The sequence below is a fragment of the Armigeres subalbatus genome, chromosome 1 (assembly GCF_024139115.2).
Source record: "Armigeres subalbatus isolate Guangzhou_Male chromosome 1, GZ_Asu_2, whole genome shotgun sequence".
Lineage (NCBI taxonomy): Eukaryota > Metazoa > Arthropoda > Insecta > Diptera > Culicidae > Armigeres > Armigeres subalbatus.
Window position 1 is genome coordinate 193286568 of NC_085139.1, and position 12885 is coordinate 193299452.

Consider the following 12885-nt stretch of genomic DNA (forward strand, 5'->3'; position numbering starts at 1 on the left):
TCAGGTCAGTCCAGATCCAGTCAGGTCCAGTCCAGGTCAGTCCAGGTCAGTCCAGTCCAGTCAGGTCAGTCCAGTCAGTCAGTCCAGGTCAGGTCAGTCCAGATCAGTCAGGTCAGTCAGAGTCAGTCCAGATCCAGTCAGGTCCAGTCCAGGTCGGTTCAGTCCAGATCGGATCCAGTCCAGTCAGTCAGTCCAGTCCAGTCAGTCGGTTCAGTCCAGTCCAGATCCAGTCCAAGTCCAGTCAGATCAGTCAGATCGGTCAAGTCAGGTCCAGGTCAGATCCAGTCCAGGTTCCAGATCAGTCCAGTCCAGGTCAGTCCAGGTCAGTCCAGATCAGTCAGTCAGATCCAGTCCAGGTCAGTCCAGGTCAGTCAGATCGATCCAGTCCAGTCAGGTCAGTCCAGTCAGTCCAGTCGGTCCAGGTCCAGTCCAGATCAGTCAGATCCAGTCAGTCAGATCCAGTCCAGGTCAGTCCAGGTCAGTCAGGATCAGTCCAGTCAGTCCAGGTCAGTCAGGTCAGGTCAGTCCAGTCAGGTCAGTCAGGTCAGTCCAGGATCCAGTCAGGTCAGTCCAGATCCAGTCAGGTCAGTCCAGATCCAGTCCAAGGTCAGTCCAGATCCAGTCAGGTCAGTCCAGATCCAGTCCAGTCCGTCAGGTCCAGTCCAGTCCAGTCCAGATCCAGTCCAGTCAGTCAGGTCAGTCCAGATCCAGTCCAGGTCAGTCCAGTCCAGTCGGTCAGATCCAGTCAGGTCAGTCCAGATCCAGTCCAGATCCAGTCCAGATCCAGTCCAGGTCCAGTCCAGGATCCAGTCCAGGTCGATCCAGGTCAGTCAGATCAGTCAGTCAGTCCAGATCAGTCAGTCCAGATCAGTCAGTCCAGTCCAGATCCAGTCAGAGTCAGTCAGTCCAGATCCAGTCCAGGTCAGTCCAGATCCAGTCCAGGTCAGTCCAGGTCAGTCAGGTCAGTCCAGGTCAGTCCAGATCCAGTCCAGGTCAGTCCAGATCAGTCAGGTCAGTCAGGTCCAGTCCAGGTCGGTCAGTCGATCCAGTCAGTCAGTCAGTCCAGTCAGTCAGATCCAGTCAGATCCAGTCAGTCCAGGTCAGTCCAGGTCAGTCAGGTCAGTCCAGGTCAGTCCAGATCCAGGTCAGGTCAGTCCAGATCCAGTCCAGGTCCAGTCCAGGTCAGTCCAGATCCAGTCCAGATCCAGTCCAGATCAGTCCAGATCGGTCAGTCAGTCCAGGTCAGTCCAGGTCAGTCCAGATCCAGTCCAGATCAGGTCAGATCCAGTCAGATCCAGTCGGTCAGTCAGATCTCCAGATCCAGTCAGGATCGAAGTCAGTCTGGAGTCAGTCAGATCAATCCGGATCCAAGATCGGTCAGGTCAGTCCAGGTCAGTCAGATCCAGTCAGAGTCAGTCCAGAGTCAGTCCAGGTCAGTCCAGATCCAGTCCAGGTCAGTCAGGTCAGTCAGATCAGTCCCAGATCCAGTCCAGATCAGTCCAGATCCAGTCAGGTCCAGTCAGGTCCAGTCCAGGTCAGTCCAGTCCGGTCAGTCAGATCAGTCCAGATCCAGTCCAGTCAGTCCAGATCAGTCAGATCGATCCAGTCCAGTCCAGGTCAGGTCGGTCCAAGTCCAGTCAGGTCAGATCCAGGAAGTCAGATCCAGTCCAAGTCCAGTCCAGTCCAGTCAAGTCAGTCCAGAGTCAGTCAAGTCAGTCCAGATCCAGTCAGGTCAGTCCAGATCCAGTCCAGGTCCAGTCCAGGTCCAGTCCAGATCCAGTCAGATCGATCCAGATCCAGTCAGGTCAGTCCAGGTCAGATCAGTCAGTCAGATCAGTCCAGGTCAGTCCAGTCAGATCCAGTCAGTCCAGGTCAGTCCAGATCCAGTCCAGGTCAGTCCAGGTCGGTCCAGATCAGTCAGGTCCAGTCAGGTCGGTCCAGATCGGTCCAGATCCAGTCCAGGTCCAGTCCAGATCCAGTCCAGGTCAGTCCAGATCCAGTCAGGTCAGTCCAGGTCAGTCCAGATCAGTCCAGATCCAGTCAGTCGATCAAGTCAGATCAGATCAGTCCGATCCAGTCCAGGTCAGTCCAGGTCAGTCCAGATCCAGTCCAGATCAGTCCAGTCAGGTCAGTCCAGAGTCAGTCCAGTCCAGTCCAGGTCAGTCCAGATCCAGTCAGGTCCAGTCCAGGTCAGTCCAGGTCAGTCCAGATCCAGTCAGGTCAGTCCAGATCCAGTCCAGGTCAGTCCAGGTCCAGTCCAGATCCAGTCAGGTCAGTCAGTCCAGTCAGGTCAGTCCAGGTCAGTCCAGGTCCAGTCCAGGTCAGTCCAGATCCAGTCCAGATCCAGTCAGTCCAGGTCCAGTCCAGGTCAGTCCAGGTCAGTCAGATCGGTCCAGTCTAGGTCAGTCAGATCCAGTCAGAGTCAGTCCAGATCCAGTCCAGGTCCAGTCCAGATCCAGTCCAGGTCAGTCCAGGTCAGTCCAGGTCAGTCGATCAGTCAGTCCAGATCCGGTCAAGTCGGTCAGATCCAGGTCAAGTCAGTCCAGGTCAGTCCAGATCCGGTCCAGGTCCAGTCCAGGTCAGTCCAGATCCAGTCCAAGTCAGTCAGATCCAGTCCAGGTCAGTCCAGTCCAGATCCAGTCAGGTCAGTCAGTCGGTCAGATCCAGTCCAGGTCAGTCCAGATCAGTCAGGTCAGTCCAGTCAGGTCAGGTCAGTCAGATCCAGTCCAGATCCAGGTCAGGTCCAGTCAGTCAGGTCAGTCCAGGTCAGTCCAGATCCAGTCAAGTCCAGTCAGTCGGGTCAGTCCAGATCCAGTCAGGTCGGTCCAGATCCAGTCCAGGTCAGTCCAAGATCCAGTCCAGATCCAGTCAGATGTCGGTCAGATCCAGTCAAGTCCAGTCCAGGTCAGTCAGGTCAGTCGGTCAGGTCAGTCCAGATCAGTCAGGTCAGTCCAGGTCCGGTCAGATCCAGTCCAGGTCCAGTCCAGGTCAGTCCAGATCCAGTCAAGGTCAGTCCAGGTCCAGTCCAGGTCCAGTCAGGTCAGTCCAGGTCGGTCCAGAGTCCAGTCCAGGTCAGTCCAGGTCAGTCAGTCAGGTCAGTCCAGGTCCAGTCCAGTCCAGTCAGGTCAGGTCAGTCCAGATCAGTCCAGATCTGGTCCAGATCAGTACCAGGTCAGTCCAGATCCAGTCAGGTCCAGTCCAGGTCCAGTTTCGGATCCAGTCCAGGTCAGTCCAGATCCAGTCCAGATCGGTCAGTCTAGGTCAGTCCAAGATCAGTCCAGGTCAGTCCAGTCAGTCTGTCGATCCAGTCCAGGTCAGTCCAGATCGGATCCAGGTCAGTCCGATCCAGGTCAGGTCAGTCCAGATCCAGTCCAAGATCCAGTCAGTCAGATCCAGTCCAGGTCAGGTCGGTCCAGGTCAGTCCAGGTCAGTCCAGGTCCAGTCCAGATCCAGTCCAGATCCAGTCAGGTCAGTCCAGGTCAGTCAGTCGGTCAGAGTCAGTCCAGGTCCAGTCCAGGTCCAGTCCAGGTCGGTCAGGTCAGTCAGATCCAGTCAGGTCAGTCCAGGTCAGTCAGGTCAGTCCAGATCCAGTCCAGAGTCAGTCCAGGAGTCAGTCCAGGTCAGTCCAGGTCAGTCCAGGATCCGGTCCAGGTCGGTCCAGATCCAGTCCAGATCCAGTTCAGATCCAGTCCAGGTCAGTCCAGGTCAGTCAGGTCAGTCCAGATCGGTCCAGATCAGTCAGGTCAGTCCAGTCAGTCCAGATCGGTCAGATCAGTCCAGGTCAGTCCAGGTCCAGTCCAGATCCAGTCCAGATCCAGTCCAGGTCAGTCCAGGTCCGGTCCAGATCCAGTCCAGATCAGTCAGATCCAGTCCAGGTCAGTCCAGGTCAGTCCAAGTCGGTCAGATCCAGTCCAGATCCAGTCCAGATCCAGTCCAGATCCAGTCCAGATCAGTCAGATCCAGTCCAGATCAGTCCAGGTCCAGTCCAGATCCAGTCCAGGTCCAGTCCAGGTCAGTCCAGATCCAGTCCAGTCCAGTCCAGATCCAGTCCAGGTCAGTCAGGTCAGTCCAGATTCAGTCCAGATCCAGTCCAGGTCAGTCCAGATCCAGTCAGGTCAGTCAGTCAGGTCAGTCCAGATCCAGTCCAGATCCAGTCCAGGTCAGTCCAAGTCAGTCCAGGTCCAGTCAGAGTCAGTCCAGTCAGTCAGGTCCAGTCAGGTCAGTCAGGTCAGTCAGATCCAGTCCAGATCCAGTCCAGATCCAGTCAGTCGATCCAGTCCAGTCAGGTCAGTCCAGGTCCAGTCAGGTCAGTCAGGTCGGTCAGATCCAGTCCAGGTCAGTCAGGTCGGTCAGGTCAGTCCAGATCCAGTCCAGGTCAGTCAGGTCAGTCAGGTCAGGTCAGTCCAGTCCAGGTCAGTCAAGTCTGAGTCAGATCCAGTACAAGGTCAGTCCAGGTCAGTCCAGGTCAGTCCAGATCCAGTTCGGATCCAGTCCGGATCCAGTCAAGTCAGTCCAAGGTCCAAGTCAGTCTGGTCAGTCCTAGTCAGTCCAGATCCAGTCCAGATCCAGTCAAATCAGGTCAGTCCAGGTCAGTCCAGATCAGTCCAGGTCAGTCCAGATCCAGTCCAGATCCAGTCCAGATCAGTCCAGATCCAGTCGATCAGTCAAGGTCAGTCCGATCCAGTCCAGATCCAGTCCAAGTCAGTCCAGAGTCAGTCCAGATCGGTCAGATCGAGTCCAGGTCAGTCCAGTCCAGTCAGGTCTACCCCAGGTCTGGCCCAGGTCAGGTCCAGTCTGTCCAAGTCAATCCAGTCGGTTCTCATCCAAATCTGATCCAGGTCAAGTCCAAGTCAGTTTCAGATCCAATCTCAATCATCAGTCAATCCAAATCCAATTAAAATCTAATTCAAGTCCAAACCAAATCCACTCCAAAAGCAATCCATATCCAATCCAAATCCAATACAAATCCACTCCGAAAGCAATCCATATCCAATCCATATCCAAATCCAATCCAAACCACGTCAATCTTTACTAGGCATAACTAAGGAAGGGGAGAAATGTTGATGTACAAATACTTAGCCATAGGTTCAGTGATACCCGGCCACGGAGTTGGACGTTGGAGTTTTTTTATTATTCTCTATCAAAGAGACTTGCAGCCATAGTCTGGCTCATCCCTTTTGTGGAAAGACATTTGTTGGGTCAGGATTTGCTTATAGCTGCCATTGTAACCATGATTGATCTTCCCACTAAACACTCCCAGCGATACGGATCACAATGTATCAATAGATTTTCTTAGCAATAGCAGGCATAGAAAACCTTGACTCAACAAAAAAACAAAGATTACAGGTTTGTAGTACATGCATGAATAGTGTATTGGTATATATTTTTGGAATAATGTGATTTAGTTATATCGTAATTGTAAATTGGGATGCGGAATTTCGATTTCTTGTCCACAGGGCACCGGCAGTGTTCCTCCTAACCATAATAACGTTCGACGCATGAGCAGTCTGCCCTCGACCTCCGTTGGCTGGCATCAATGCATTGCGCATCGTTTCGGTTAGCTTCTGTTTCTCTCGTTTCTGAAACATAAGCTTGTTAAAAGTAGTATACAAAAGTAGCAACATTCCAAGGTTTCAATTTACCTCTTTAACAAGTTCTTTCTTCGTTTCCAAAAGGGATTTCTTCAGCTCATCCACCAGACACTCTTGGCTTTTACTGTCCGTTTCTTTGACACGAATTTCTGCTGTCAGTGCTTTCAACTTCTTGGTTCGTGCCGTGAGGGCCCTTTGCGTGGCACACAACTGTTCCCTCATCTTCTGATGCGGCAACTTCTCCACCACTTGCTTCAACTCGTCGTACATCTTATCCGACTCGTTGATGGTCTTCTCCTGTTCCGATACCGTGACCGACTGATACAGAACTCTACGTTGCAGCGTCTGCACTTTGACAATAAGATCCATCTTTTCCGGGTCCTTCCCGGTCAGTTTGCGCCACCGGTGAACATTCATTGGCGTTTGCATCTCGTCTTCAAGTGCTCTTGCCTTCACGCGTTCCTGGTTCAGCACACGATTCAACTGCAGCACTTCCTGTCGCATATCGGCTGTGTTAGCCAGTCCTCTTGTCAGAAGATTTCTTTGCGATCTTAAGTTACTGATCTCTATTTTCAGCAGTCGAATGTCGTCCAACCGATCTCTGTATTGGCTTTCACCTCGATCCAAAGCCATGTTCAGCATATTCAACTTCTCGGTTAAGTTATTGATCTCGTCTACACGCTGTGTTAGCTGCACTTTTATTAAATCTTTTTCGTTGATTGTTCCATCCAGTTGTTTCTTCAGTCGTATCATGCTTGCGGCATCCTCCGTCAGTGTTTTGTTCAGCCGTGCATTTTCCATTAGTTTTTCGTTCAGTTCTGACTTAGTGTGCTGTAGAGTGATCGAGATATTCTGTACCTCTGTTTTGAGTGACTGTTTTTCTTTTTCTATTTTGTCAATGGTCTTGTTTGCTTTGAACAATTCTGCTACCTTTGTTGCATTGTCATCTTTCAGTTGGTCAACGGAATGTACGGATGTTTTCAAGCGATCTTTGAGGCTGTCGTTGTCTCTCATGCAGGCGGCCAAATCACGCTCGAAGATGTTTCTCTCGCTCCTAGTCGTCTCAAGTGATGTCTGACACTGGAACAGCTTCGCTTCTGTTTCCTTTAACTTTTCGCGTAGTTCTACGATTTGGTTCTGCTTGTAGAGTAGGTCTTCGTTTATTTGCTCAAGTTTGTCGCTCAGGTTTTGCACTTCTTCAACGTTTCTATCGCGATCCTTCTCAATTTTGAGCATCAGCATAGCTTGCTTCTGGGCAGTGGCTTGGTAGGCTTTGATTTCGTTTTCCAACGTTTTCTGCTGCTTCTCCAGTAAGGTTATCTGTTCCAGCAGATCCGATGTCATTTCTGTAACAAAAATGCATTATATTCTGTGAGATAACCAAAAAGAATTAATCAACTGTTCGCTTTAGTCAAATCCTTTCTAGCCAAGTCACGTTCACGCAGAACTGCATCCACCTGCTTCTTTGATAAATCGAATGCTCTTTTAGTCGCATCACGTTCCTTTTCAAACGTTACAATGACATTTCTAAAATTCAATAAATGTTTTACTTCTAGTAGTACTTATTTTTTATACAATACTTACTTCAATTTTGTTACTTCCTGTTCAAATGTACTCTTGGATGTCTCGATTGTTACTATCTTTTTCTGCAATAACTCTTTATTTTTCGTCAACTTTGTATTTTCGAGACGGAATTTGTTGTTTTCATCTTCTTTCAGTTTTAAAATATTCACTTTAGTATTTAATTCGTTTGTGACCTTCTCCTTGAGTTGAACCATGTTTTCAAAATCCCCCTGGGCCTTTGCCAATTTTACCTGCAAAAGGTTGTTACTGGTAGTCAATCGTTCCAAAGTGGTTCGGATTGCGGCCATCTGCATGTTCTGATGCACCGTTGTCTTGTGACTGGCTTCCGACAGCTTCTTAAAATGTGACGCTTCATCTGTTTTCAACGCCAGCTCCGCGGTAACCTCAGCATGTTGAATCTGCAAGGTCTCCAACATTCTCTTGTCTCGGAATGCATCGTTTGAAGTTTCATCAAGTGATTTGAAAAGCTCTTTCACTTTATTCTCGGAATCGGTACATTTCTGATCCAGTTCTTCCGTGTATATTCGTTGCGTATTAAGACGACGATTGAGCTCCTCGACTTCTACAAACAAACGATCTCTTTCCCTCAAGATGTTTTCCTTGTGTTTGCCCATCGCCGCTCCCACGTCATCTCCCTTGTCGCCATGTCTGTCAGAGGATTCCGCCGATAATTTATCCAACTTTTCTCGCATTTGATTCATTGCTTCCTGAGCCGTTTGCTCACGGGACTGGGCAGCATCTGCCCTTTTCCATGCATCCTCAATTTCCGAACGCAACGCTTGGATAGTGTCCTGGTCCTTCTGTGAGATGGCCAATGCATGTGTGACACGCTCTGCTGCAGCAGCAACCTCGCCTTGCATTTTATCAATTTTATCCTGTTCGTCCAACAACTGCTGCCTCAACTGTTGACTGGTGAGCAACAACTTCTGAAAATCCTCCGCCAAGGCATATTGCTGGTTTCCCTGCAAGTCTTTCACCGTCTAAAACCGAATTAGACCAGGTCAAAATGGAAATGATGTGACAATTAAGGTCAACCAATGGCATACCAGGTTAGCTTTCGAGCACATTTCCTCGAAGAATTCATCGGATATCTCTTTCGGAATAAGGTCATCCTCGAATGTCGACTCCGGTGCCTGCGAGTCCTCGCCACTTTCCTCAACTATTTGATCCATGATTTTTTCGTGAATTCAAGATTCGAAGAAGAAAATAACCTTTTGTTTTGCAATATCTATTAACCACCATTAACCACAGCACAGCGAAAAAAGTGTCCTGATTTGGTTACGCAAACAAACGGTTCCCTAGCTCCAGGGCAACGGTTCCCTGCCAGGCGACGGAACTGGAACTACCCGTGTCGTCAAAACAGATGCGCAACAGGTGGCAGAAAAAAAAAAACCTGGAGAACTAGCGAGGCCCGTTAACAAGAATTCATATTTCATTCAACGCCATCAATTTGCGGCCTACTTCAATGGATAGAAAAACCTAGGTGAATAAATTGATCCGATTTTAATATTTATAGTTAGGTGGTTAAATCATTATGTTGGTTCATTAGCACCTCAGATTAGCACTAATGAAAAAAATCAAAATTGATAAATCAGAACCAGAAATATCAGAACAGTCAAAGAATAGTACTGCTTGTCAGCAATGTAAATTTTTGTTTTAGAGTAATTGGCATAAAGCTACTACAGTAAGGCAGTGAATTAGTTTTATAGTCGCAAAGGGATCTTTTTTCTACATTTTTTAAATTAGGTAAGTATTCAATGATTCAATTTTCAACATTGCAATATGTGTATTCGTGAACAATTTAGTTAATCAAACAAAAGCGTTGTTTTATGACAATCATCTAATGCAGCTGTTCTCAACCTGGGGTACATGTACCCTTGGGCTGCCGTAATCTGAAAAAGTGACGTATACGTCATTTTCCAAAAATGGTAACGAGTACTACTCATCGAGCTCTTTAACCGAAAAATGAAAAACATGCATGTTGTTAAATGGCTGTTACGTCACTTTTCCAGATTACGGCAGTGGGAGTACCTAGGACAAAAATGCATAACAGCGGACGTATTACAATTACAATCAAAACTTATTGATAAAGTTTTGATAATTGTATTTTTTTTTATTTCAAAACTTTATCTAGTACATAATATGCATGATGATCAGTAAATCAAAGCCAAATGAATCCTGCCATCCGAAACCAGTACAGTTTATGAAGGGCTGTCGAACAGAAGATTAAACGCACAAAACGTCGAATGAACTAATTTAGAAAATCTTCAATGCAATCTACCTAATTGAAACAAAATGTTGAATAATTTGCAAACATATGCTTCTGAACTAAAATCTAGAATCTAGTAGTTCGGAGGCCTCCGTTTGAAAGGCATGGAGGCTTTTCCCGAAAAGCTCGGTTGTCTCAACAGCCAGCATTCAAGAGGTCAGGAAGCCTCGTTTTAAGAGGCCAGGACACATCGTTTCAAGAGGCCAAAAAACATCGTTTTATGATGCCAGAAAGGCGCGTTTTAAGAGGCCTAGAAGTCTGCTTTGAAGACGCCAGCATTCAAGATGCACGGAAGCCCCAATTTATAAGGCCCTGAAGCCATGTTTTAAGAGGCCCGTAAGCCCCGTTTTTAGAGCCCCGGAAGCCTCGTTTTAGGAGGCCTGGAAACCACTTTATAAGATGTACGGAAGCCTCCTTTCAAATGGCTTGGAAGCCTCTTTCCAAGAGGCCCAGAAGCATCTTTCCAAGTGGTCTGGAAGCCCCAGTTCAATAGACATGTATGCATCCTTTCATAAGGCATGTAAGACGCCTTTAAATAGGCCTGGACGCCAGAATTCAACTGTCCCAGAAACCCCGTGTCAAGAGGCCCGGAGGCCTCGTTTTAATAGGCCTGGAAGAATTGTTTTGAGAGTTCCTTATTTTAAATGATCTGGAAGCCTCCTTCCAAAAAGCCCCAAAGCCTCTGTCCTCGCCTCGGAATCCTCTCCGACGGCTCTGTGCCTACAACGGCGGAACGGACTAATCCGGATATAGGTCACTGGTTCGCGAATTACAGTCACTAACCGGTACACTGCACTGGGGGATTTCGGTCGGGGAGATAAAAAATCACTTCACTCTACTTGATACTATCGCGATCGCGTGTATTGCTGTACGGTGTGAAGAGACGGTTACAACTGACTTTGTGTATAAAGTGGGTTGGATGCAGTGATGGATATTCTTAGTCTATTGGATGTGCTATTGATTGGGGGCTATTGTGTGTCATATGGTAGTATCGTGTGGAGCGTGGGAATGGGGTGTATGGTGTGAAGTGCAATATGGTTAACAATTTGGTGTTGTAGTGCTTAGTTTAAATATACAATTTATTGCGGTTGACGCAACATACCGGCCACCAATGAAAGAAGTTCATTATAATTCGAAAAGTGTGCTTAATTCTAACAAAATTCATATACTTAAGATCTATGGTTGATGATAGCAGGATCAGTGTTGCTGGCCTGGGGGTCAGATATTTCGCCAGTAATGGAGGCGGAACGAGAGTCATCATCGATTGGGAGGAGGCACACCTTCACAATTGGTCGTTCTAGTACAGCACCGGATGCAAGCCTGACATCAATTACACGGACTATTCCGTCCGCGCCGGGATGTACAGCTGCAATGCGGCCCACGCTCCACCTGAGCGGGGGAAGATTGTCGTCCTTCAGGAGTACCAGCTTACCGACTAGAACGTTCGGCTGTCGGAAGAAATACTTCGATCGTTGCTGAAGCTGGTGGAGATAGTCCGTAGACCACGATTTCCAGAACACCTGGGTTCTCCGTTGGATTTCCTGCCAGAGCGATAGCCGATTCTTTGGGATTTAAGACAGGCCGGGCTCGGGGATCGATTGCAGAGCCGACCCAACAAGAAAGTTTCCCGGAGTGAGAAAGTCCATGTCGCTTGGATCCTCCGAGACTGCAGTGAGCGGCCGCGAATTGAGGCAGCTTTCGATTTGGCAGAGAACAGTGTGCATGGCTTCGCTTGGCAGTGCTTCTAGACCCACGACTCTCCGGAAGTGGTGCTTCATGGATTTGACTGCGGCCTCCCAAAGGCCGCCGAACGTTGGTGCGTTTGCAGGAATGAAATTGAACTGGATGGCGGATTCAGCACAGAACGATGCCACTTGCTGGTGGTTGAGCTGCGAACAGAGCTCTCGTAGTTGCTTGTCTGCACCTTTGAAGTTGGTGGCGTTGTCGCAAAACAATGCGATTGGTTTACCACGGCGAGCAACAAACCGTTTCAATGCAGCAATGAAAGCATCGGTGCTGAGATCGCTGACAAGTTCAAGATGCACGGCTTTAGTGACCATGCATACGAAGACGGAGACGTAGGTTCGAATCGGCGCAGCTCTTCTTACTGGAGACTTGAGCCAAACAGGGCCGCAATAATCGACACCGGTGTTGAGGAAGGCTCTTGCTGGTGTTACTCGAACTTTCGGGAGTTGGCCCATCAGCTGACATTCCGACTGCGGTCGGACGCGATAACAACGCAAGCAAGTGTTGACATGCCTCCGTACCAAGTTACGAAGGTGTAGAGGCCAGAATTGCTCACGAATGTGTGCGATCATCGCGCGAGGACCAGCGTGTAGGAGTTGCTTGTGCACCGAATCGATGAGCAGTGACGTTAGTGGGTGCACTTCAGGCAGGAGTATCGGATGCTTACGTGTAAACGAGTACGAGGAGTGGTTTAGTCGGCCACCGACAAGGAGTAATTCATCATGGATGAACGGATGGAGAGTTTTGAGTGGTGATTTTCTTAGATCTGCTTCAGTTCCAGCCCGAACAATAGCGATTTCGTGGCTGAAGCACTCATCTTGAACGACCTTCACGAGGCCGATGAGCGCCTGATGCAGTTCCTCGGCGGTAAGGAATGGTGTAACTTGCAGATCTATTCTAGTTAACTTGGCACGACAATGCCGCACAAAACGGCGACAATAAGCAGCGATGCGGATAAGCCTCGTCAGTGACGAGTATCGATTGAACAGAGTGTGATCGGGTGCCTCGACTGGCCGTGAGATAGCTGCAATTGTAGCTGCTTTCATCTCTAGAACTTCTGATTGGAATTCATTAGATTCTGGAATTGTGAACAGCCTTGGCCATTCAGAAGGGTCAGACGATAGCCAAGGTGGGCCTTTCCACCATAGGGCGACGTTGATGAGCTCGCACGGATCAATGCCTCGCGAGATGATATCTGCCGGATTCTCCAAACCGGCGACATGGTTCCAGATTCCTCCTTCAGTCATTCGTTGAACTTCCACGACACGATTAGCCACGAACGTATTGTAGTTTGTAGGAGGATTGTTCAACCAGTGTAGAGTGATGGAAGAATCTGACCAAAAGTAGGCCTCAGGTGTAATGTTGAGGCTACACACCACGTTTTGGTACAGCTGGGACAGAAGTACAGCAGAGCATAGTTCCAAGCGGGGAATTGACAGGGTTTGGATTGGAGCTACGCGGGATTTGGCTGTTAGGAGACGGCACGCGATGATACCATTCATGCCAGTACTTCGTATGTAGATGCACGCTCCGTAGGCACGCTGAGAAGCATCGCAAAATCCATGCAGTTGTATATTTTCTCCTGCATCTGCTGCTTTTACCAAGCGAGGGATGGAGAGGTGTTCGAGAGCTTCTAGACCAAGTCTATAGTTTTCCCCCTCGACGTTCAGTGCGTTCAGGGGCCCTCCTTAGCCG

General features: G+C 48.9%; 2 protein-coding genes across 2 annotated transcripts; both read right to left on the bottom strand.

Moving 5' to 3' along the window:
* Window positions 1-5366: 5366 nt before the first annotated feature.
* On the bottom strand, window positions 5367-8613 carry LOC134209430 (cilia- and flagella-associated protein 58). Its single transcript, XM_062685420.1, has 5 exons — window positions 8222-8613; window positions 7176-8155; window positions 6991-7118; window positions 5643-6937; window positions 5367-5579 (listed from the first exon to the last, which is right to left on the bottom strand). Exons 1-5 carry the CDS (start codon window positions 8345-8347, stop codon window positions 5406-5408), a joined length of 2703 nt encoding a protein of 900 aa, XP_062541404.1. The 5' UTR covers window positions 8348-8613; the 3' UTR covers window positions 5367-5405.
* Window positions 8614-11015: 2402 nt separating this feature from the next.
* On the bottom strand, window positions 11016-12236 carry LOC134206854 (uncharacterized). Its single transcript, XM_062682589.1, has one exon. The coding sequence runs from the start codon at window positions 12234-12236 to the stop codon at window positions 11016-11018; it is 1221 nt and encodes a 406-aa protein (XP_062538573.1).
* Between the last annotated feature and the right edge of the window lie 649 nt (window positions 12237-12885).